We start from the raw sequence: 25,220 nt of genomic DNA, 5'->3' as shown, positions 1-25,220 counted from the left end.
ATGTGCTGGTCGTGCACAGCCATTCTTTCACATGTTGATAGAAGCAATGTATTTTTTAACTTTGGCTTAAGCTCTCTGGATTAAAATACCATGGCAAAAATGAGAAGATACAAATCCAATGCAATCACCACGACAGACTTGTTACTGCAACCCCACACAGAGCTTGAAGTTGGTCTGAGGCAAACAGGCACACGATCAGTGAATCTCTCTCTGTACTCTCCAGAGATCTCACAGACCAAGCAACTCTAGTTTGTCCACTGCACACAAGGAAATGATAGGTGGATTCTTACTTGATGGCATGGTACATGTCTTCCAGTATGTCCTGTTCAAAGTCTTTGCCTCCATTTACACCTTTCAGGTTCTTCCGAAACTCCTGAAAAAAGTTTCACCAATGTTAATTCCTAGTATCTCCAGCTTTAACTGCTTGGCTACGATCAGTACTCCCCTTGTTTTTCATAGGACCAGAAGGACATTCTCCTGCGTTGTTTAACATTCAGCCTCAAAATTCAATTACTAAGTGCTATTCTTAGTGGCAGTATTGTGCAGCAACACGTCTCTGCTCATAAGGAAAAAAACAGACACAACACAACACATGCTCAGCTGAGGATGGACATCAGAATGACAGGTCTGTACCACTGCACTGACACTCACAGGGCTTGAAGTCTCCAAAAGCCCCCAGCAGTTCAACAATCTTCTCATTCTTACTGTGTCTTAGGATAAAGATTGCTCACACACACAAGTCTCTGGACTACATGGCAAGTTGTCTGCAAAGCACATATTTCTTCAGATTGCCCTCTTCCCCCAGCTCCCCTCTCCCACTGTACTCAATTTCAGTGCTGCACACCAGCTTATTGTGAGCATGAGTAATGAATGCCATAGAAAAAAAAGATAATGTAATTGAGATAAAAACAGGTGCTACATTGCTATCAAAATCAGAGATGCCTACACTGGTAACACCCACCTCCAGAGTCATCGGGACATTCTGCTTGCGGACATTATGGTTGTGCTGGTCAGTGTTCAGCATAATAACTGCATAGGCCAGGGCAAAGCAGGCATCACTATTAGCAAATGGGGATCCATTTGATTTCTGAAAGACAATGTATGCACGAATTAGTCCTATGGGAACAGTGGTATTAGTGATCCAAGACAGCCATTTTCTTACTCATGGTACTGAATCATCTCTGGGACAAACAAAAACCCAGGCTCTGGCTCCAGATTCCAAAAAGCACCCTGGAAATCAGCATGCCAATGCCATCTCCTGCAAAACAACAGCTGCTGCTTGCAGGGCACAGTAAGCTTATATAGGCAGTTAGACCTGACCTGTCCATCTTGGCAAGCAGATGCACAAGAAAGACCACAGTTTTGAGCTTTCTGCCCACCAAGTACACACCCTCCAATGTTCCGTGAAGGCTTCCAACAGTCTGTGGATTACGGGTGCCTCTCCTGGCAGCCTGAAGGCCTCTAGATAAAGTCGTAAAGCTTCATCCAACCTTAAACCTTGGAAACTGAAAGTGCTGCAAGAAGAACGATACACAATGAGAAAATGAAACAGGATGGGAAAAGTAGGATAAGTTTACTGACTAAAATCTTGTTTTTTGCAGTATCAGAATACCAGATTTCACAGAGAACAGAAGGAAAAGAGTGGAGGGTGAGAAGAAATACACCATGAACGGGCAAAAAACAGTAACAGAGCATCAACAATCCTACAGATTATGATGTATGTAATCATCTCTCTCGTCTTCACAGAAACTGGCTCTACCAAAAGCAGCTCAAGTATCATACTATTATACATACCTAAGGTGTTGCCATATGCCAGAGATGCATAGAATTAAGGTATGATGGTACATAGGGAATCAAGTGATACAAATTTGGGGCCTCCAGGAACTACTGTTCTACTGCTTTTTTAAAATCACTGAACACTTAGCTTTCACTCCTTTCTGAGTAAAGAGACACAGAAAGATACTCACCCAACAAAGCTTTCCAGCAAGTCTATGTTCTTACGGTCACTCACAAACTCCCCAATCATCTTTTTGTCCAGGCGAGGATTCTCCCGTAGCCATCTGGCCACCTCATTGTTGTCGATGGGGGTGGCAAGAAGGTTCTTCTCCTGCAGGAACTGTATCCCTTTCTTCGGCTTCTGGTTGAACTGCTCTGTGCCGGTTATCAGGAGCTGAAGAAGACATTCTGATAATTACAAGCTTGAAGTGCATATCTTACTTTAGATTGTTCTTGGCATTTAAATAAAAATATAAAGTAGAAAATAGATTGACCTCAGCATTGCAAGGGAGCTGGACTAGATGGCCTTTGAACGTTCCTTCCAACCCAAACTATTCTACGATTCTATGATCAAGTTCATTGTACTGTGTAATCCAGCAAGAAGGCTAACCAAGGCCAAAAAACCTGCATTTGTCACAAGGATTCACTTTCAAGTAACACTGGACAGAGCAAGCTTGAGCTGCTGGCTTTGAAAAGCTTTGAAATTTCACCAAGCAATTAGTTCTGCTACCCAAAATGCCTTACCTGCTCTAGCACGTAAACAGAGCAGCGGAAGTTCTCTGGTGAAGCCCAGACATGTGGAATGATCAACTCTAACCAATTACAACAGCACTGCTCTGTGCCCTCTTCTGTCCCCTTTGGCTCCAGGCTCCCGTACTCTACCCCACTGCCAGGAGACATGCAGCAAGAATCCGTGGCACTAATTCAGCAGATGGAAGGAAGAAGTGCTGCAAAATCTTAAACTAAGAACCAGAAAGCATTCTGCTAGTGAGACATGTTTCCAGGAACATCTGGTATTCCAGCATGACAAGGCTATCTGTTGGCTGGGAACAGCAGGTGCATTTTTGGTTTTGGAGGGAAGTCAACTACTCTGTCCTGCTTGATTCTTATTTTAGGAAACTAGACTCTACCACAGCAAGTGTAATAAAACACCTGACTAAGAAAGGGTTAACTGAGCGTTCTTGGTGATGTTCAGAAAAACCAAAAGCACAAACAACTGTATGAACTTTACTAAGGCACCAGAATAAATGTCAATTCCCTGTTAGCTCCTATCACGATCAAACTGCTAGCGATGACCTAGTGAACTAAATTCGTGACCATCATGATTACGAGCTCCCCTGGGTTTCTCAGTACTTCAGAAGCCACCAGGCCTCTGTTCTCTGCCTCCCCTGCCTGTGTCAACATCCTCAAATTGCAGTAAAACACAGACCCTGAAATAGCATGGAGCACACAAGGACCCTGTCAGAGCATAACAAAATAATAATCATGTGCTGTCTCAGTATAACAGGCCTGAAGGGACTGTATGATGCCAGCAGCATTTCTGTTCAGCTGTAAATTCTGTAATCCAAGCCCCAGGGTATTCTCTGGACCGCTTATTCTTCTTAAGACCACCTGAAAGGAGACCAGACTGCTGGCAGTTTGCACTACCTTTATAATCATGTCAGTTCTGAACTTCTGAGCTTCTGGTCACTGCATTTGAAAACAAAGAAACCTTTCCATTTGATGGATAATGTGTCTTCTGCTTTTACTTAGCTTTCTTCCTCCTCCCAGCTGTGGTAATGTTTAGTACTTCAGAGGTTAAATGAAGCAGAACATGCTGGAGCCACGTCAGTATCAACATTACTTAAGTGGAATGTTTTGTGTGCCCTGTTTACCTGCTCGGGATGAAATCATTAACAGACTCAGGGTCAAGGAAGGATTTTCCCTGAGCAAACTAACAGATTTATGAACATCCTTCTGCCTTCTGCTGTAGCGTAAGGCACTGCCCTTTTTCTAGAGCCACCTGGAACTTTCTTTAAGGAACTCTCAGCCACTGATTTCTTCTAACCTTGTTTTCCAGCACAGCAAAGCTGGCATATTATGAGAGGTTTTCAGTTAGAACAGTGGAAGCACAATGCAATTTCCCTTCTCAACAATGGAGTTTCACACAAAGTCCATCAGCAAAGCTGCCATGAAAGCTAGATTTAATGCAAAGTGAATGGCTACAAATAAAACAGTCACTAAATCAACATTAATTTCTTAGAAATTAGCTAACGCCAAAACTCAGTGGTTCTTTTGAAGACTGTGCTGACAATCGCTTCATCTTACTGTCCTTGTGGCTCAGGAAGCCAGTTAGCATCATCCCACTGCAGCACTGTGTCGTAGGTAAAGAATCAAGTTCCTAAGTAGTGCAGCATACTTCCTAGAGAGAAATCATTGCCTTACATTACATTCAGATTCAGAGACTGCCAGGGCAAATCACAAGGCACAGATCAGTATGGCAGCAGAAAGTGACCTGGTGTACTTTCTTCAGTATTTTTGTTTAAGTAAGTTTAAATGTAAGTTTAAGTAAGTAAGTTTAAATGTAAAATAAGAACACCTACACTGGAGAGTGAAGTCAGAAGCCTTTCAGTCAAGTACAAATCAAAAGCCTTTCTCTTTACTACCAATGTCCAAAGACATTCATCTATTTTTCCACTATATCATCTGGTTCCTTATTCCACAACTACTATGGTTACTCATGTTTCATTCAGAACATCTATCATTTTTCTTATTGAAATTCAGTAGCCTCTCACTTCCTAAATAACCCACCTCATGTACATGTGCAAAAATAACAAATCTGTACAAAGAATATCTGTGAATGAAACAAACCAACCAATCAAAAGCCAACCAAAAAAAACCCAAACCACAACAGTCCCATGTGACTCATAAGGACTCTAGATATGCTAGTCATCTGCTGTCTCTGGAGGTGAACAAGCAGACCAGTACTTGATGTTTGACACAAGACAGCAGATGAATACAAAGCCATCAGCATGGAGCACATTTGTCAACGCTAGACCTAGACTGGAACCACTCAGGGGATGTAAAAGTTATACAAAGTTTAGATTATAATTTGGATTAATGAGGTTGAAAGAAACAGACATCTAGACAAAGAATGGTTTTGCTGTAATCAAGGCAATCTTTTCAGTTGTCCTTATGATAAAGCAAACATAGGAAAAGCAAATCAGAATACCAGGCTAGGCTGTTAATTTCTACTCCAAATCTCTTGGTATGCTCCCCATTTACAGGTTTGATAAGAGTAGGGAACCTCCCCTTTTTGAGGAAAGTACTTGATTAATCATCTCCATATAATGCAGACTAGATCCAGTGACTTTCTCACCCAGAAATCAGATGTACCTAGCTTACAAATTGTGCCACAAAATTTCTCAAACACCTCTTGGAACTATTAGCATAACTAAACCAGAACAGATAATAATCACTGCTGTTTCTGCAGCGTAGCAGGATTTTCAGTGACCATTTAATTCTTATCAGCACAGAACTCGAAATTTCTGAAATATGACCAGTCATACAAATAGAAAACTAGGAAAACACTCAAATACCCATTTGTAGTGTATTACAAATCTTACCTTCTTTTTGTTCTTAATCTGCATAAGTTCCTGAGGGCTTGGAAGGATACAAGAAAATCGAGTAGGCTTCCTGGGGATACTCTTCTCAGCTAGAAGGACAAAGCGTCATTATAGTCAAACCGATCCCCAGAGTAGCACTTAGCACACTATAGCATCCCATCCTAACTTTCAGTCATGGAGTCTTGCTGCGATAAGCTGCCCTACAAATGGCAGTCACACTCCTACTATTCAATTACTACATTACTCCCACTCACATTTTCTTCAGCATAATTGCGTAGCAGCTTCTTGTGGACAATTTCACACATCCACAAGATTTAATTTTCTGGCTACTTTGAGTACCTACATTACTGATCCCCTGGACAGCCCTTGACAACCTTAAAAATAATAAGCACTGGTATGAATTTCATACACGTTTGCCCCAAAGTGATCCACCAGATCTAACCTCTTCCAAGAAGAAATGCAACAGTTAGTAGGCATATATATAGCACACACGTAATAAACAAATATTCACCACATACCTCCTTCTAATTTTGAACACACAAAGCTACAGTGGTCTATAGTATAGCAGGAGCAGTCAGCAAAGTCAGGACCATTTTCAGCATATGCACACTCACAGTGTCAGGGTACCGTGGAGACTATTACCTGCCTCACTTCCTCCTTCCAGTTCCATGCAGCCATCCTTCATCTGGTCAGCCATAAGGCACCCACTGCTGGGAGGACATACCCCAGCTGGCTCTGAGACTGCACTGGAAGATTTTCCCTCACTGAGTACTCTCTCATTATCTATAGAAGTTAAAATAAAACAAAACAGAAAATAACACACAAATCCATAAGCCAAGGAAAAAGCTAGCAACAGAGAAATAATGAATTGATTACTCTAAATTGAATGTGCTTATCTAAAGGAGTTCCCCCAGTAACTGTGATTCCTCAGTATCCTCAGTGTTTTGTCTACATGAATTTCATGACATGCCCTCCTCCTGTTGTGATTGCCAGTCTTGACATGGTCTTTACAGAAAGCTTCATGAGGGGCACATTGTAATATCCATAAATTTTACAAATAGCAATTTTATTAACATCAGTGTGCAGTTATAAAGCATGCAACAGGAAGACTGAAAACATTTAAGGAGCTTACTATGTCAGCTACCAAAATAAGATCTGCAAGTTTAGCACAAGACTAAACTTAATATCAAAACATCAAAGAAAAGGGTCTTACTATTGCTTGTTTCTCTGGTGCTGTTCAAGGTTTCCAGGTTGGATTTGACAAGTTCCTTCTCTTGTTGATTCATGTTACTCAGCACTTTGGCCTGGCAATGTGCCTCAGTGCTATCTATCACTGTCAGCAATGCTTCCAGAGACAGCAAATGGACAGTATACAGCTGTCCAGAAACTGGGAAGGCATTCTGGAAAATAAAATAAAAGTATTAGTCAACTTTCATGCCTCTTTCACCGTAATGAGGCAAGGAAGTTTCCCACACAGCTTGGGGAAGCCTAAAGCATAAAACAGGACACACAAAACTTTTAACACAAACCATTAAGTATATGCTAGAAAGCTTTATCTGCTCTGACATTATTAAAGCATCATGGCTATTCTTTTCTCTTCTGCTTCCAAATGTTTAATGGTCTTTTTCATCCCTGCAGACTGTTCACCCCAAATCTTTCAATCACTCCCATTCTGAAGTTCTGCATGTGCGCTTACCCTTGTTCTGAGCCCCTGGCTCCCCGCTCTGCACCCCGCTGCCCACCCGCCTCCCGCTGCAGGTCAGCACCTTGGAGAGCAGCTTGGTGAGCTCCTCGAAGAGGTTGGCGCAGTAGTAGTCACAGTCATAGTTGATATAGAGCTCGGTCACGAAACTGGGGATCCTCCACAGCTGAACAATGGCTTCCAAAGCCATCTCCTTCATTTCATAGGGCATCTTTGGATTTTCCACAGTGATTATTTCCATCAGCTTCTTGACATACATCTGGCAGAAACACAGGGCAGCTCAGTTTAAGGAAAGAAAAAAGAAAGCAGGACAGTGAATAGCTTTGAGGACTACAGAAACAGATTCAAGCTTCATCTTCCCACATGACATCAACTTTAATAATGGTTCATTCTGAAAGAGGCTGTAGAAATGTTTCAAATGGTTCTACCATTCAATCCACCTGGATTTACTGTTCTAAAAAAAGTAGTAGGAAGGCAGACAGTGCAGTCCACCAGTCTCAAAGGTATTTTATTATCCAACAAGAAAAGGCCCACGCAGCCTACCCATAACCCACTGAGTCATTTATAAAAAGGCAAACTGATATTTAGACTGTATCTTACTGCCTAGATATGTGCATTTAACTGATGTCCAAGAAACTATTACCAGGTACCCAGCAATATTCAAAAAACTCACCTCCAGCTGGAATTTCAGGTGCTCTCTCATGCTCTCAAAGAGAAGAAAGCACACCCTGAGGGAGGCCGCATACAGATTGAGCCGTTCAACACTCAGTAGCTGAACAAGAAACAAAAAAAACCTTTAAGAATTCCAAAGGCTAGTCATTATGTGCTATAAATAGAACTACTATGGTACTGCAGGTATCATCTAGCACAGCCTTAAGATCCACACTTCGCATCCCATAGCAACAGTATTTCAAAAAAACAATCCCTTATTCAACCTCCTGGTCTCAGTAGTGAGGATGAATACACTTAACTCTCTTCTGCTTGTGGCAGCACTTTTCCCACTACAACTTCGTTCTTTTGCCAAGTCCACAGATATTCTTGTTGAAGAAGGAACCTGGGAGAAGGCTTGCCTCTAGGATGGTGCTTGTGCAATTAATAGCTTGGTTCTCCAAAGGTTCTGCCTACTACTAAGCTGGTAACTTGCATCCATTGATTACCTCAAAACCAGTTATGTCAAAACAGTGTTATCCTACAGGACAAGTTCATTCAAATCACCTGCATTCTTCTTAGTTCTGATCTGAAGAAAATAGCACACAATAACCTCTCTGGCTTTGCAACAGCACTGTTTCATTGGTGCAATTCAGAACTGTCACTGCAGTGCAGCAGAGAGCTTATTTGAAGACTGAGACCTGCCCAACCTCAGACTGCTGAATTACAGTAGGCTCTTGGATGCAAATTAGTATCTGATTCCCCCAGTGCCACATGCCATGCTAGCATAAGCCAGACTCACTTGAAATAGGTGTCGACACAACTCCTCCTTCACAAGTCCCAAGAGGGACTGGCAGTTTGCAATGGGTGCTGACTCCAGGGCAACAGTGAGCAGCTGCAGCCCCATGTGGATCATCACCTCGGAGTTGTGGCGGTCATGAGGGTTGGTGAGCGAGATAAGAAAGCGGAACAGTTCTCTAATACATGGTAGTCCATATGGGACCAGCGTTGCTCCTAAAGGAAAATGCGAGAGATTAGCACCCTTAACTTTGCTTTTGCTTTTTGCAGCTGCCTAACAAGTGTTATAAACAAAATTGTAACAGACCAGCTGAGGAACAGGAGCTTACAACCCTCTTAGCAGAAGTGGAACAGAAAAGCGGAACCAAGGAGGGACTTTAGCAACATTGCCCACCTCTCACCTTCTTTTTGGGAAGACTGAGTAAAACGCACTCCTCGGGGATTTACATAGTCCATGTCGTGAACTGAGGCAGAGTCAGAATGTTCTGCTATAGATGTGCACTCCTCTAAGACCTCAGGGATAGACTCGACAGAAGCCGACTGGTTTTTCTCCTCTCTCAGACCTTCATTCTTCATTTATATCAGTCATTTGAGAATGAAAGAAGCAAAACAAGAGTTAACAAGCACTAGACAAGTCAAAAGGCAGGCTTATCTGCTCATGGTTCATTCGTAACTATGACAACTATACGTCACACATGGAAGAGCCGCAGAAACACAAAATTTAAGAGAAAAGAGTGCCTCCAGATAATCTGCAGCAATGTCTACCCTTCATTTCCATCTAGTTCTTGCCTATTTTACATAGCTCTCAGTTGAGAGACTAAGGACTTGACTTTGAAGATACTCCTATCACCTATCAGTTCTTACTGCCCCCGAGGTTAGGATTTGGCTCATTTTTTGGTTTTAAATGCTACATAATTTCAGCACACGATTCCTATCTATGCCTTCTTAGCATTTCTACCACTCAGAATATCTGCAGATCTGAAAGGTTCCCTGGAGCTCTAATCCATCTTCTCCACAGTATTACTGTTGCAGAGGAAGTGGAGACAACACAGAGGAAAACTTACTGACAAAGGCTTTGGTTCAGGTTATTTATATTTCACAGCAACGGCAACGCATGTGCACAAACACCAACAGATGAATTTCTACAGACTCAAGAAAAATGGTCCATTAAAGATATTAAAATGAGTTATCCTGTAGATTTCCTCTATGTTTCCCTTTAACAGTTTCTCCCTTAACTAAGGTTGATGGTATTGCCAGGAGTACAACTAGATATGTAGGTGCATAGGTGGGCTGCACAACTTCTGAGCCAATGGGGATGGTCTCAAGAGAAAACAATGAATGAATGAATATGAATTTACAAATCACAGTGAAGAATGTTTTATTCTGACCCTAAGTCTTGAAAGAGAATATAAACACTATGACCAAAAAAGAGAGTAAGTGCTAAATCCACAACTGATTATGCTGGGAGCCACAACTTGTCTTTATCAAAGTTATATCCATGTACCTGTAATTCAGGCTGATTATTATTTTCAGTCACTTTGGCCTCATTTGAAGGCATTCCTGTGTTAAGTCCCAAAGAAGTAACTTGGTCCAAGTCTGTCAAGTCCTCCTTGGAGGTAGTCTGGGAGGACAATTCCAAACCACTGTCTGTAGCAGGGCTGACCGCAGACGAAACATTTTCTGAGCTCCCTGAGGAGCTGGGAGAAGGAGCGTCTATGAAAGTAACTCCGCTTGCTGATGAAACAGAAAGCAAAAAAAAAAGTCATGTAATTTTGTCCCTCAGCCACAAGTTCATATATGGAATAGAACAATAAAGAATTACTTTGATTACTACTTCACAGTACAAATGATCTCAGATAGTTCTGCATTAATGTAGAGAATGTAGATAAATTAAGTTCTCTTTTGCCAGGTGTTAATGAACCAAATAGACAAACATGTGAGATACAATAGTTGGAATCTAACAGACTCAGCAAATAAGGTAACTCACAGTTACATAAAGGGCGCAGAGGGCTTCTATAATTAAGTAGAAATCTGAAAATAGTCCAAAAGGTGAACTTTACTCTTTGATACAGGGGCACAATCACTTTAAAGACTTGCATCAAGGATTAGTCATTCCTTCAAAGTGAAAACTTTTAACTTGATTTGAAGGCAAGACCTACTTCTTTAATTTTCCTTAAACAAATAGAGTTGCAATAGAATTTAAATGGGTCTGAAACAGAGCAGTGAAGTATTTTCGCTTTTTCTGTACATGAGATAGTGCTCCAAGAGCCTAAGTTTACCTTTAAAAGAAGTCCACATATTTGCAGCTCTTATAGTTCTGAGGAGAACTTAAAAATGTAAAACAATTATTTTAAAGAATAGAAGATATGCTGCAGGGCACAGTTATGAAATAAAGGCACAGAGTTACATTACGAATTTACATCTGAAATGTGTACGTTTTTGCACAGTGGTGTTTTACTGCTGACTTGATTTTCATAAATGTCTTAAAGAAGTGGCAGGACATTACTTGATTTTTAAGAAATGAAATGGAATACATGATCAATTTTGTAATCCTTTCTTCTTCACCTGCCACGCCAAGATTCTGGCCTAAAAGGCACAATTAATACATTACCTAGCACTACAAGGTCAGAGTTAATGACATGCTTTGTAACACAATTCAACTTTCTCTCTAAAACATTACAGGAGTTATAATACTGTTTAACAGAATTTAGTATCTATTTGGAAACTTAAATATAATGATTTATGTAGCAATAAGTTCTCATCTAGATGGACATTCCAAGCTATTAATATATGCAATCTGATCACATTCATTATTTCCTTAGTTTTCACCAGTCACACAGTTGTGTAGAAACACATTTGGAATGGTTCACACTACACTGAATAGTTTCCTGTGACAGAATAAGTGTCAGAATTAGGTATTTTACATAGCTATTGTTTCAATTTTGCTCTCTGCTTCCTTTCACTGGTAATGTTTACATCTAAGCCGTCAGAGTGTAGAGTGAGCAAGAGACAGAGTACTTTCCAGCCAGAGACACTCCTTTATCCAGAGGAGAGGTTAAAAACAGTTTAACTATTTAGTCTACTCTTATACACCAATAAGATATGGAAGCCACCAACATTCTATTCTTGAGCTCGCAGCATGAGCCACATACTGTATCACTGCTGCAGGCTGAATCAGAGTACGTGAAAAAAGATTCAAGCATAAACCCATTGGTTTCCTGCACACAATCCCCTTTCTGGTACTTTTGCTGTTCCCTCAACATTTTTCCCCCCACATAACTCTTCATGCCTTCTTACCACATAACAGTCCCTATTCTTCTCCTAACAGTCGCAAGCACACCCCATATTTCCCTGTCCTTTAATAAGTGTAGCCTTTTATTCAAATTTCACAGACTGTGGGTACACACTTTCAGTTTTTACATGCTTGATACCTAGGTTTCTGCACATCCCTCAGTTTGACCTGCATACTTCCCACAGTCACACTTCACTCTTCCCTTGTTATCACCATACCCACACCCTCTGGCACACCCTTCAGAAACATGGGAAAGAATATGGCACTTAGGTCAGCAATCTCTGTTGCAGAAAACCTCCCAGCTCCATTCCCTTCCCCTTAGCTCCCCCTCTTGCCAGTGTTCTTGTTCTTACTCTCTTCCATGCACCCGCTGGACCCTCCAACTCCTCCATACCACATGGCTGCCTGTAACCTCAGCCACCTCTCCAGGTCCTCATTCCCTTTTGTACAAACTACTCCTGTAAGGCACGCTGAAGACAGAGAAATGCTGTCAAGTTCACCACAGGACCATGCTTTCCTCCATCAATATATATTCCACCTCCTTCAAAACCCTCTCCTGGATCTGAAAAACTATGATATATTTTATTGCTACAGTCACTGAGAACTAATATTAAAACCAATGAATGCAGAACAACATGTTAAGAGAAATGAAAAAAGACAGATTCAACAAAAGCTCTAAAATGGATGCTGTCTAGTGTCTGGAAACAGATTTCAACTTACCTGTGATGTTACTGGCATGGGCTGGTGGTTGTTCTGTCCCAGGAGAGACCTTAGTTACATGGCGAGGAGGCCTTGGTGATCTCTTCTGCTTTTTCCATTTTGATGATTCACTCATTCCTCCAGCTCTCATTTTCAACTGAAAATCATAAATGATTAAGAATATAATTATAGCAAAACCACATAGCACAGTGGATTACACAAGCCAACCCACAAAGGCTGTCTCAAAACCCTCAAAGATGGCCAACAGTGCTCAAATATATCACACAAATTAATCAGCACCTCAAAATCATGCAAACCAGCCCGAGTCCCCACTGCTTGCATATTAGCCAACACCCCACACCTGAATCAAGGGACAATTTACTGCAGTCACTCTGCTATAATATATACCTAAGAGTTCAGTTATCACAGCACTCCTTCCCTATCAATACCTCCTACCTTTGCATTAGGATCAAGAAACCTCTTAGACATAAAGGCACATTTCCAATCTCTTTGCTTTTGCCAATGTTTCCAAACTTCTAGAAGGCAGCAACAAAAGTACATATGCAAGTACTAGTTCGGTTTGATGTTCAATTAAAATCTCACAATCTATAACGGAAGGCAGAGAATAAACCCTGAGCACGCAGTCCCACGCTGCACATTCTGCAGCTCTGTCGCTTACCTCTTGCCTCAATTCAGCCTTCACCTTGATAGTAATGTCATGTTCACCCTCCTCCAGGTATCTCTCACTACTAACAAGTGTTTCTCTAACACATCACTCACTCCTGGTGCATGACACATTGCAAATATGACCCTAGTGGTTCAGAAACAAAATGTATTCTGCTTTCACCTGCCTTCTGTCATTACTTCTGTTCAGATCTAAATTTAACCTAAACCTTGACATCCTTCTTGACCATATCTTTGATGGAGTAAATGAGAACCACAGTAGGAGCAACACAGACTGTGTGGCACTCGCTGCAGTGTGCTGTTACTGCAGGCACACACAGACGCTCCAGAACTTCTAAAAACTTTAAGATATTTAGTCACACTGACAATGGCAACAGCAGGTCTGAGACTGGGGGGCTTCCTTCTAAGGTAAGCTACTCCAAGTTCAGGATTGCACTGACTCTTGCGTTTGGTAGCTGCAGTAAACTTTCCTGATGGTGTCAGATTTCTTCAATCCAGGGTGAAAAATCTGATCACTGAGCAGGTACCTTGCATGTGGTGGAAACCATTCAGCAAGCATCAGCACAAGTCTCTATTTGGTATTCTTCTTCGTAAATTTATCACAGTTGAATTATATTTTACATTATAATATCCCTTATTTCTTTTATCCCTGGCATCAGATTTAGATTTTCTAGAAGACAGCTATATTCCTTAGTCTCTTCCTTTTTTTGCAACTTGACTCCTTCCAGATACTCCTACTCTTAAATGCCAATAAACCATCTAGGTTCTGCTACTGTTTTTCCACCTCTCTTTTTCAGCTAGAACTCCACCTCGTACATGGCCTGTAATTTTTCTCATTTAAACAGAGCTTGTGAAAATGTTATGTGCCAGGGTAGTAAACAGTTTGTGTAATTCTTCTTTGCACCATAAATTCTATTTGTTTGACAACTAATCCTGAAGTTTTAGCTACGCTACAGTTTCCTTGAGCTTGTTAGCTAACAGCAGACTCAGAATTACTTTGGTCCTTGTTATTTCACAGATGGCTGGGGTTGGAAGGGACCTCTGGAGATCATCTAGCCCAACCCAAAATTTCTTCCAAATTTTGCAGCAAGAATCTCCTTCTACATCATAGCTTCTGACAAACACTTATATGACAAGCATGCACCTAAACCCCAAAATCTTGTAGATTTCAAAATGTTTTGAAGTGCTTATGGACCACAATCCTTTCATGTAAAAACTGTCTGCTCTCTCATCTCTCCTATTCAGTACTTTATAGGGGTATAGAAAATGTGTTATCTTTCATTCTTGCCAACTCCTCATGTTTCACCTCTATTTGTTTCCTTTTCCATTTAAAAGTCTCTCTGAGCCTTCAATATTACCAACAGTTTTATTCACTAAAGTCTTAAGCTTCTAATTAGACTGGGTAGTTTTATTTTATACACCAACTATTCCAGAAATAGCCATATTTATTTTTCTCCCTTTTCGGTAACTTATAAAATCTGAAGACTTATGGTTCATTGTACCAAACAACTTCAAGTAGGAAGGAAACCTGGAAGCATTGTGTGTTAAACCAAAGAAAGCCTTTCACATCATTTCAAATTAACAGATTTGCTTCTAGCTACTATATCCTGTTGCCAAGATTTGCCACGTAAAAAGTTACTTGCTAATGAAAATGGGGTATGGGGGGCAAGCACAGAACTGAATCAGTAAAATGAAGCCAAGGTATTGCAGAAGCCCAGGAGCTAACCGTGTCGGTCCCGCTCCTTTATCCCCTGTCATGCTCCTGAGAAACAGGCAACTTCTGAACCATCCTGCCAGAAGGTTCAAGCTGACAGTTTAATCACTATTTCTTCATCTTCTCTTTCACACAACACCAAATACCATCTCAGTTCAACACCAGTCCTTTCAAAAAACCACTTTTCCTCAGACACAATATCCATTTTTAGGGATTGTCCTGTGCTTTGTATTAATACCAAGATTTCTCATCTTGAGGTTCCTAAGGGACGTTTGCCCATCTGTCATCATTTTGACGAACCCGTGACATCTTTCAGAGACTGAGTCACAACAGCCTCACATGGATGGGAAATCATCTAGTCAGGGAAGTGAAAAGACTCAGTTGATTTTTAAAGAATCCCAATCATTAAATCAAAGTATAAAGCATTCAGACAAGAATCTAAGTTTATTTTGGCTTTCTGCTGTGTGGGTTGGTTTGAGTTTTTTTTGTTTGACTTGGGAGAGGGATTTTTTTAATTTTTTTTTTTTTACAATTTCACAGACAAGTGAGATTACCCAGTAGGTCTTTTCCATCTCGTACCATCCAGTATTCCACATTCTACACAAACAGTATCTTTTATTAAGCTTCACAGCTTAAAAAAAAATGCAGAAGCAAACAGAAATGCTTAATAGAAATGTTTCACCAGTGTCAAGGGGCTATATGTTGTTTTAACAAACAAACTGAGTTCGGGAATCCTAAAACAACACATGTATCAAAGGACAGTAAAATAACATCTTTCATTCTATATTGCGTATTGAATTAAAATGTAACAATTCCATGACTTCTTGTTTTTTCTGTTAGTATAAAAATGTCAAAAAAACTTCTACAGATTGTCTTCGACTAAAGGAACTATTTCTAATGCCTGTTTTTGCCACCTTCAGTAGCAAGGCATTTCCTGATTTCACTAGAAAGCTTGGCTGCATGTTCGTAGGCTGAGATTTTAAACCTAAGGTTGCCTTCTTGACTATATGCGGTAGGAAAACTGCATTTAATAGATCATGAAAATATCCTGGACTTTAAACATCATCTAAACCTCTCATTCCTTTGCCAGTGTCCAGTGATATTACAGTTGCGTTAGTTTTCTAATTATAGGCATCCTTCAGATTAGATTAAACTTGCATTTCCACAGTAAAATACAACTGAAGCTGGTATTTAAAAAACATTTTTCAGAAATCAGAGTAGAGAGTAAGATCAGAGCTACTGCTCATTCATCTTAGAACTCAGTACAGATTCCATTACATTTATGTGAGTTACCTTTGCATAAAGAAACTTTTTTTTTCTACATTTTGTGTGCACAAGAGTCCAAGTGCTTCCTTTGATAGATGAGGTTTTGATAATAAAACTCCAGCTAAGGTCTAGGAAGTTGAAGGAAAACATAATACTACAAAATTATTTTTAAAGGGTCCATGAGATCTCACTTTTCTACAAGCCATCTTACCTGCACTCGTTTGTTTTTCCATAAGATACTGTAAGCCTCAAGAGAAAAGGGCAGGGGCCAATGATTAGTAACTAAAGTGATTATACTAAAACATCAACTCATTCTAGATGCAGCATGGAACTGGTCAGCACACCAAGTAGCGTTCAAGACACAAAAGCATGCAGAGAGAACGCAGTCCATGATCCAAGTCCTGGAGACACTGCAGTCCAGTCATCTCACCTACCTGCCTGCACTGCAACAGCTAATGAAGGTTACCTGGGGAAATGTATTTATGTATCTTAGGCAACTATGAACATAATCCACCCCCAAGATTTGTGAAAACGCAGGTTTAGGTTCCTCCTGACTCCCACCGCGGAACTCAATTTTTAGCTGCAATGTTTTCTATTGCAAAGGGTAACATTTCTTAGTCTTTCCTTGTGTGTAACTCTGCATAAATCTGTGAGTTTCCAGCCACTGTCTTTCCAAACTATCCTGACCACAGACACAGGACAAAGGAATGGCAAACACATCTCTAAATGTTCTGTTCAGCTCCTTTTCCACCAAACAGCATTAAGGGCAGACAAGAACTAAAGTTACCTTAAGTTTATGAACCAACATAGCGAACTGAGAAGTGTCCCATCTAAGTTAGTTTCTCAGGGTTTCTATGATCACTCTAAAAAACCAAATTTGCAGGCCTACAATATTTGTTTATGAGTATCTTCTAGAGGAACTAGCAGGGGCTACCATATTTCATAATTCAGTTCAGCCCCACTCATCCCACATTAGCAAACACTGTGCTGAGAACTGTATTTCATTTCAAAAGAAATATAGCCAAAGATGTTGAAAACGTACAGCAATCTCCTTCAAAAAAGTTTTAGAGAACACTGAACTCTCTGATCCTGTGCCAGGTAACAGAACTCAGAAAATCACCTTGAGTAAAACTGTCTAAGGCCTTCTTGGTCAAGAGACTCCTCAGGTATGCTGCTACACCTACCACCAAGATCAACAGCCTTCAGAGCCTTGAGCCTTCAGAAAGCAATCTACATTTTTGATGTTTCTTCGGTTTTTCACTGTCACAGAGGACTCAAATCTTGCCCATGCCCTCCCACTCCCTTCCTTCAGAGGATGCTGTGATGGTGTCTTAGGTGGCACTGACCAAGACACTGAATGTGGCAGCAGAATAAGGGTCTCTACCTCCCAAGCCTGCCCCAGCTACAGCCACAACACTGCAAAGCAACTGCTGCATGCATCATCCCCCAAAGCCATGCTGTGTCAAATGAGTGGAGGGAGATTTGCTGCACACAACAAAACTACCTCTCAGGTGATTTTTACAAGAGAAGGAAGAGGGGAATAAAGTAAAAAGGGAGAAGGGAGAGAGAGACCTTCAGGTTCTTAAAGAGCAATACCCTCTCTAATTGGTTCAGGGCTTTGGGCTGTTCCCCACTACTTAGCTCCAGTTTGTTGAGGAGACATGAAGAGATCTGTGAAAGACAGGCAAATGCATGGTTTACACAAAGCAAAACAAACCCAAGGAGAATAACCTGGCAGAGTGCAAGGCTGCAGGGCAGACTCCTAGCATGCACAGCAAAGGGACAATACAAGGTAACTGCACAGATCAAGACACAAGACAGAGCATCCCTTAACCGAGCTGGGAGCAGCCATCACTTGATAAGAGTAGCTCTCCTAAATTCAAATTCACCTTCACATTACACCTCTTCTACATAGACTAGACCATGAAAAAATTCTGATAACCTGCAGTAGCTTAGCCTTCCTTAGTCCAACTTACCATTATCACAAATCTTGCCACTTTTCTCCCACAGCAAGGGAAACAAGCAGTCATTAAGCTACTACACAAGAACAAAAGCCCCAAGCTACTTTCAGATTCCTACAAGTAATCAGTCTCTCAAAACACTGCTATACTGGCTCTGAAATGTACATTTACCCAATGTTGCTACTTTTCTCAACTCATTAAAAATAAAAACAGAGTGGAAGTTATAGAGTTATAAACAGTATATTCAGTGTAAGTTCAGAGGCGGTTATTTCTTCTCTAGCACTCTTTTTCCTATCCTGTTACTCTCAAAAATAGAATCCTGTATCTTTATTGACATTCTTTATATGGAATATAAAGAATATATGTATGTATAGAAGTATATATGGAATTCCTCAAGTGGACCTCCCTATACCTAAGAAATTATTGCATCAATAATCACCTAAGGTCCCATTTAGGTTATTTGTCAGCTGCTAAAAACCTCACTGTATAGAGGGAGGTGGTTATATTGAACAAACCCAGACCTTCCACCCTCAGAAAACGGTGTACTTAGGGAAAGGGAGAAAAGGAATAGTCTACTTTGTTTTGGCTTCTAATAGAGATGGCATTGCTCATGTGAACTGAGGTTTTCGCTACAGAGTGCCGCGCCCCTCCTAGAAGCCACCAAAGCTTTTTCTGCAATAGCCCAATTTCATAATGTTTTCATGCTGTTTCACCAGCCTCAAAATGTTTCCTTTCTACTTAAGGTGAACTGGACAAATACATGCTGAGAAACCAGTATTAGACCTGCAGTGAATTAAGGAAGATGAGAAAGAAGCTGGAGAAAGAGCAGAAGACAGCAAATGATCAGAAGACATCACCATCGGGCCCCACAACTTGCTGGGTGTTCTAGTCGACAGCAGCTGATGGCTGTTCCCAGAATCCAGACTGACTCACTTAAGCAGCAGTATCATTAATAAGATTCACTACTGGACTATGTGGGATTAATCCCACAGAATTAATGAAGCTACGTCCATTTATGCGGTTAAACATGCTCTTTCAGTGAGCTGGGGACTTGCAGAAACAAGTGTGAAAACTAACAATACAGAGGTGAGCGCAAGCCCAAGACGAGCAGAACAGCCACCACAGTGCTGAGTCTTACCTTCTTCATGTTCGTTCCAATGTAGCTTTTAGGCTCCTCTTTAAACTGAGGCAACCTGAAAGATAAAGAACAAGCAAAAATACATACACTTTCCTGGGTTAAGAGAAAGGGAAAAAAAATACACTGGTCTTTCCCAGTCATGCTGCAGATACTAGAAAACCAAAATCAGGTTTTCTCCACAAAACCAGACATTCTTAGTTTCCTTTCCTGCCAAAATCTGCTGAGGGAAAAATAAACAAACAAAAAAACAAGTAGAGATGAGAGGTGCTTTGCATGCTATTACTCCTAATGGCAGTTTTGCTATATTGATTTTAATTGTTAATGGTCACGTAAGTACAGCTTCTTTATTTCAGTGTACGTTTTCAGCAGTGGACTAATTAGATTGGTTCAGAACAGTTTTTTTCTGATCCTGCTAAAAACAGTTGCTGAGCTACCATGTCATCCATGTGTACAAGTTATTACTAGTCATGGCAACCCTTTTCATGAACTTTGTAGAAGCCCCAGTAGTTATCCTCTATTCTGCATCATATAAATACAACTATAGTACACGGTGGGCCTAAGTTTAAGGTGAATGCTTTGAGCTAAGTAGTCCCTGTCTCAGGAGGAGGTAAACAGCTCTCACCTGTGCTACCAAGTGACAAATGCATACAGCTCTGCAACTCCACACACCCTGCTCTCCCTTCTGTTCCTTTACTACACTTCTATCTTTGCTTGCTGAAGGGATAAAAGCCTTCTAGCATAGCTCTAGCTGTTTCTTTTTCTGGAAAGCAAGATGGCCAAACCATCCCTGCAGTTGCTGTCTTTGCCTTGCTTCTATATCCCAGTGTCCAAGGGCACAAATGGTGGTGCTGTCTCCAAGCCTTATCAAGGACAGAGGAGAGGATACACAATAAGTAATGAATACACATTAGAGTAAAATTCACATATGCATTTGGAGAAAAAGCAATGTGATCTCTCCTCTTTGGAAAGATTGATTCTGACTCTGCCCCACATTTATCCAGTGCACTGCGTGACACAGGGTGGACAGAGGGAGAAAACAAAACAAACACCAAAGAAAACCCCAAACACCAAAAAACAACCAAGAACCCACTGGAACTGAGTGTGACAATGGGGAAAAGTATTATGAAAGCTGTGTTTAACAAGCTGTCAGTTTTACTACAATCCTTTCCTACTAGAAGTATTTCTATATCTGCACATTTCCTTTTTACAACACTCAGAGAAAGTCTACGATTACTTCACTATCTGGTGAAACAGTTTGAAGTTAAATAACTTACTTGAGTTTAAAAAAAGTAATCTTAATTACCCAAAGGGTGCTGAAAAGGGCAGAACATTTGTCTAAGACATATGATGTCAAGAGTTTAAAATTCTCTTTGATACACGAGGTCAAAGCTCTCAGCTTGAAATCAACATGCGACTATTCAACACCATTTTTACTCTCTCTCCTGAAGAGAGCTATATTTTTTAAAGCTTTTTTTTCTTTTTTTCTTTTTTTTTTTTTTTGAGTGAAGTTCGCATTCTCTGTCCCCAAACTGGTTCCCTCTCCTAAAGCTCTTCATTACTTGGCTGTCCATCTCTTCTCAAAGGACACCTTAAACCAGGCAACCTTCCCTACCTCTGTCTCCCTACAGTCTGACAGGGTCAGCCTAAGAGAAGAGTGCCAAATCCTTCATCCCCTTCCACCTCTAAATAATGACCACTTTGGATGATTTTTCTGAGGGCCTCTAAGTGGGAGCATAGAATCCTTCTGTCCTTAGAGGGCCATCTTGGCAATGCTGAGGCAAACACAAGCAGGTTTACCTTGTGAAGAGCAGCTGCACCATGTCGACCAGAGTGTGCTCTGCAGATTTTCTCAATAACTCTGCGAAGACAAAAACAAATAACACAGGTGTCATTACTCAGTGTGATATTATCAAGAGGCTTCTTCAAGCAGACTCCCCTCCTAGCCTTGTTTACAGAGATTACGGCAAATTTATTAAAACCAGCTCCAACACCGCATTACTGCAAATGGGCACATAATCACAAGGTGGCGCCCCAAAGCTGGAGAAAAAAAGCAGTCAGACGTTGTACAGTGAACTAACAAATTTTCCATGAAGTTGTAGCACGACACAATAATATAAAACTCAGCAGCTTTCCACGGCTGCATGTTCTACACTGGAACTAGTTAATGCTGAGGAAACTCAATTTCCTAACTACAGAAGTATGAACAAACCTACCGCTGAGTCTCATTTCAAAGCATATGCGGAAACAGGACTGCATGATCTCACACACAGATTCATTGGTGAGGTGGGCTCCCACTGGAGTGAGCAGCAGGGTCCTCAAAACCTGCAAAGAAAAGCACACAGTCCCATGGTACAGTGACACTTCCATACTTTTCCAAGAGGAGGGTGGCTTCCTTCAGATGGACTGCCATGAGCAGAACATTGAAGGGTTTTCCAGGAGTCATTTCAAACTGAATGCTGTGCTCAAGAAACAGATTAGGAGACAAGAATGATCTCCCAACCCACTTCTGAATGAGACCTGATATACCGCATGCTACCTGATATTTAAATTCAGTAACTAGCTATCTGCTTAAAACTACATAGACTGAAGACGTGTACAGTTCATAGGTTTGTCTCTGCAAAGAACTTTTCTCAAAAATAAGTCTGAGAGCTCCATATGCTTCATTTACCCCTCACCAACAGAGACCTAGCAAAAGGTAGGGTTACCAACACTACCACATTATCAGGCCCTTAACTTAAAAACCATTTCATTTAAGCTTTTAATTATTTTCATTTGGAAAAGATTTTACCACAGGTACACGAGCCATCTGTTTAAAAATAAACTCTGTCACTAAGCTCCTACAGAGTCAAAACATTGCTCCCTCCTCCTCATCTCCAAGTAACAGGATATGTTCCACAACAGGCAGCAACCATTATGGTAATTGCCATTTCTCTTCACTTACCTGTAGGATTTTCATCAGGACAACCTCATCGCTTGCATGATCCGTGCCCACAAATCGGGCATGAGTGACAGCATCTGCCATGTTCTCCATCCCCTCCGCTGTGCCCTCATGGCTGGGATCTGAGTAACACAACAAAAATACGTGGCAGAGAAAGGCTGCGGACACCCTACCACCTCTGTGGGGAGACATCTACACAGAGATACTTCGTTGCCATCTGCGTCCTGAATTTGTGTGACTGAGTTGACCCTACAAGACCAAAACTCACCTCCCAGTGACAGAACAGAGTTTTAAACTGGGAGCTTTCAGAAAGAGTTTATCCAGAGTCCATTTACGTTTGCTAAAAGATGCTACCTAACAAAGAAAATAATTATGATTCAGTTGATACTGGCTCCATATATTTTTATATGTTAATTTGTAAGACTATGTTCCCTACAATACAGCACAATCAGCTGTTAAAAGCATCCAGTTGTTCCCTGGAAATGAAGAGAAAATAGCTCTTAAACATAGGGAACCTCAAATTTACTCCCAAGAGGAGAAAATGCCAAAGAGGTTCCACTAGATTGAGAAGGAAAAATTGGCTCTTGTTCTACATCTCTCCCAAGGAATAGGAGCTGGGGAAGGAATGGACCAGTAGCTTTCCCCAGAGACAACAGCAGACAGACACGATCACAGTTTAGATATCAGAGTTGCAGGCCTCCCGCTTCAATCATTCATCAAGGCTCCTTCTCTCTGTTTCAGTCTTCTGTAGCTACAAACAATGGTGCAGTTGAGAGAATGTTTAAGACGAGATTGTTGCTAGTAACTGTATCTTGTGCCACATTACAGTGGCTTCGGAAAAGCTGCCTCCGGCTTTGATTTCATTCTCACTTAAACAATACAGTACTGGGCAAGAATCTTGTTACCTTCCTACCTAAACAGTCATTAGGAAAGAAAAGGGACAACCTAAACACTAGTTAATACCTCATTAATTGGCAATGGGGCCTCCTGAACTCCAGCAAAAATGAAGCCAATAGAGGAACTAAGTAAGACTTCATACACTTTGCAGAGAAGCTTTTCAGACTCCCTGTTTGACTCCAGCTGTGTTCACACCTCAGAAGGGCTAAGCCCTAGGCATTAAAGCAAGCTGCACATGTTGTGGTCCAAAGAGAGCAGCCTCCACCATGCTGTGGGGATTCTGAGGGGCTGAAGGATAAGAAACTCCTCATAGTTGCACAACTGAAACGGCATTTGTGTACTTCAGAATCCCATAAATCTGCACAGGAACAGCACTTCTCCTTTGCCATGTCTTACACATCCCTGTTAAGAGCAGAGCTTGCCCACTTTTGACATAGTTGTCTCACATGCATCCCCCCAAAAAGATCTTGCATAGTTGAGAGCGAGTTCCTCTCCTAGTCTGCTACTCAAACCTCACTGAGCTATCAATGAAGCTATCAAGGAGTCTGTTCTAAGACCAATCAGTCTTTTTTTTTTTTTTTTACCTGCTTCAGCAGCAGCACTCAATGGGATACCAAACTCTGATACTGAGAAGCGTAAGATATGAGGCCTGGCAGTCAAAGGCAGTTCTCTGTGTACCTTTGATAATGGTTTATAATCCAGTTAGAAGATACCACTCTTCTACCAGAGGCAATAAAATCAGCTATCTGTTAGTACCCTGTGCACTCTTATTCACAAATGGAAATCATGGCTTAAACCACTGATTGTAATGTTCCGTCATTCTAAATTGTCTCAGTCAATCAATCAGGTGAAGATCCGTGGTGTTACACTGCCAGCACCTCCGATAGCATTACTGTTAAGAAACCTCAACAACTACAATGGGAAGCACCTAAGTGGCATGAAGAGGAAAAAGCCATTTGCTGCAGAAAAGGCTCCCACAGGCAGAACACACATTCACTTCACTGTCACCATTTTGAATAGATGTGGGTTGCTGTAGGCTTAGGAATACATTTAGCCATAGTTATGGATAAACAGTCTGTGTGAAAAGAAAATGCCAGCATGTTGTGTATATGGTTCTTTAACAGATGTATGACTACTGCTTTGCTGTTCTAGCCCCTATCTTCAACAGTAACAAACACACCGCTCTCCCAGTACACATCACGCCTGACTACTTCAGTCCTGGCTCCCTGGAACAGCTCTACAATTCAGGTCAATTTATAAAGCCCCTTGAGTTCAATTAAAAGTACAGATACTTTCGCTTTGCAGAAACAAGATACAGAAAAGATCAACTTGCTTCTTTGTTCCCTAGTGAGAAAAGAGTACAAAAGATGTGCCAATACCTGCTCAGAATCACTTAAAAACAAAAAAATTGTGTGAAGCAGAACATCAGTTTGAAAATTGTCACATACAACGCAAAGATCTGGAGACCTCACCTAGACTTACACATTTCATATGGGGTGTACTCTCCAAACAGGAAGGCAAAAGAACAAGCAGAAAACAGAAAATCCATGCTCCCAACAATCAGGGAAAACTAGAGGCCTGCTCAGTAACACCTTTAATGGAATTAAAAAAAAAATCACCAAGGAGACAGAGAAGGTAAAGGGGAGTACAAGCTTTGAACTCCCCTAACAGCAAGTCTTCCCACTAGAAGCTAGGTAACAGCTGCTCACTTACAGATATGCTGTTTTCAGAAATACTAGGCAAAGTTAACTTTAGAAACAGAGCCAGAAGCTGCTGTGGACACACTGTGATAACAAAAAGAGCATACACCATTTCTGGGGAAAAAAAACAAACATACAATTCTGAAATTCAGCCACTAGTCTTCCTACAGCTAAGGTCTGAGTGCATCGAAAAGGCTGACAGCTAGCTAGTGCAAAACTGCTGAGTTAGGAGATAACTGATCAGAGGGATAAAAGTCAATGGGAGTTTACTGTGGTCACAGAGGGTTTTCTGTGCTTAGAAATTATTAGGTAATAATATATCAACTATAACTCTTAAACCAGTAGTACCTCAGAGCAGATGACAATCTCTGTAAGGCTAACTTTTACTACCAAAACACATAG

The 25,220-nt window shown here is 41.0% G+C and overlaps 1 protein-coding gene across 5 annotated transcripts in view; it reads right to left on the bottom strand.

Moving 5' to 3' along the window:
* GBF1 (golgi brefeldin A resistant guanine nucleotide exchange factor 1) overlaps nucleotides 1–25,220 on the bottom strand; it is a 107,148-nt gene that overhangs the window by 18,610 nt on the left and 63,318 nt on the right. For 3 of the 5 annotated variants that reach the window (XM_071811887.1, XM_071811888.1, XM_071811889.1), the window contains 18 exons: nucleotides 22,225–22,343; nucleotides 21,497–21,605; nucleotides 21,081–21,141; nucleotides 19,284–19,338; nucleotides 16,396–16,431; nucleotides 12,542–12,677; nucleotides 10,034–10,263; nucleotides 8,931–9,099; nucleotides 8,534–8,745; nucleotides 7,757–7,855; nucleotides 7,148–7,342; nucleotides 6,595–6,781; nucleotides 6,024–6,164; nucleotides 5,382–5,470; nucleotides 1,968–2,170; nucleotides 1,391–1,514; nucleotides 962–1,087; nucleotides 291–373 (listed from right to left, as the gene is read on the bottom strand). In XM_071811887.1, coding sequence (XP_071667988.1) covers nucleotides 291–373; nucleotides 962–1,087; nucleotides 1,391–1,514; nucleotides 1,968–2,170; nucleotides 5,382–5,470; nucleotides 6,024–6,164; nucleotides 6,595–6,781; nucleotides 7,148–7,342; nucleotides 7,757–7,855; nucleotides 8,534–8,745; nucleotides 8,931–9,099; nucleotides 10,034–10,263; nucleotides 12,542–12,677; nucleotides 16,396–16,431; nucleotides 19,284–19,338; nucleotides 21,081–21,141; nucleotides 21,497–21,605; nucleotides 22,225–22,343 — 2,374 coding nt within the window. The remainder of the gene's footprint in view (nucleotides 1–290; nucleotides 374–961; nucleotides 1,088–1,390; nucleotides 1,515–1,967; nucleotides 2,171–5,381; nucleotides 5,471–6,023; nucleotides 6,165–6,594; nucleotides 6,782–7,147; nucleotides 7,343–7,756; nucleotides 7,856–8,533; nucleotides 8,746–8,930; nucleotides 9,100–10,033; nucleotides 10,264–12,541; nucleotides 12,678–16,395; nucleotides 16,432–19,283; nucleotides 19,339–21,080; nucleotides 21,142–21,496; nucleotides 21,606–22,224; nucleotides 22,344–25,220) is intronic. The other 2 variants (XM_065843014.2, XM_065843015.2) reach the window with 1 other exon arrangement.

Source organism: Patagioenas fasciata, chromosome 8 (genome assembly GCF_037038585.1).
Source record: "Patagioenas fasciata isolate bPatFas1 chromosome 8, bPatFas1.hap1, whole genome shotgun sequence".
Taxonomy (NCBI): Eukaryota; Metazoa; Chordata; class Aves; order Columbiformes; family Columbidae; genus Patagioenas; species Patagioenas fasciata.
This window is presented reverse-complemented; position numbering and strand designations above follow the sequence as displayed.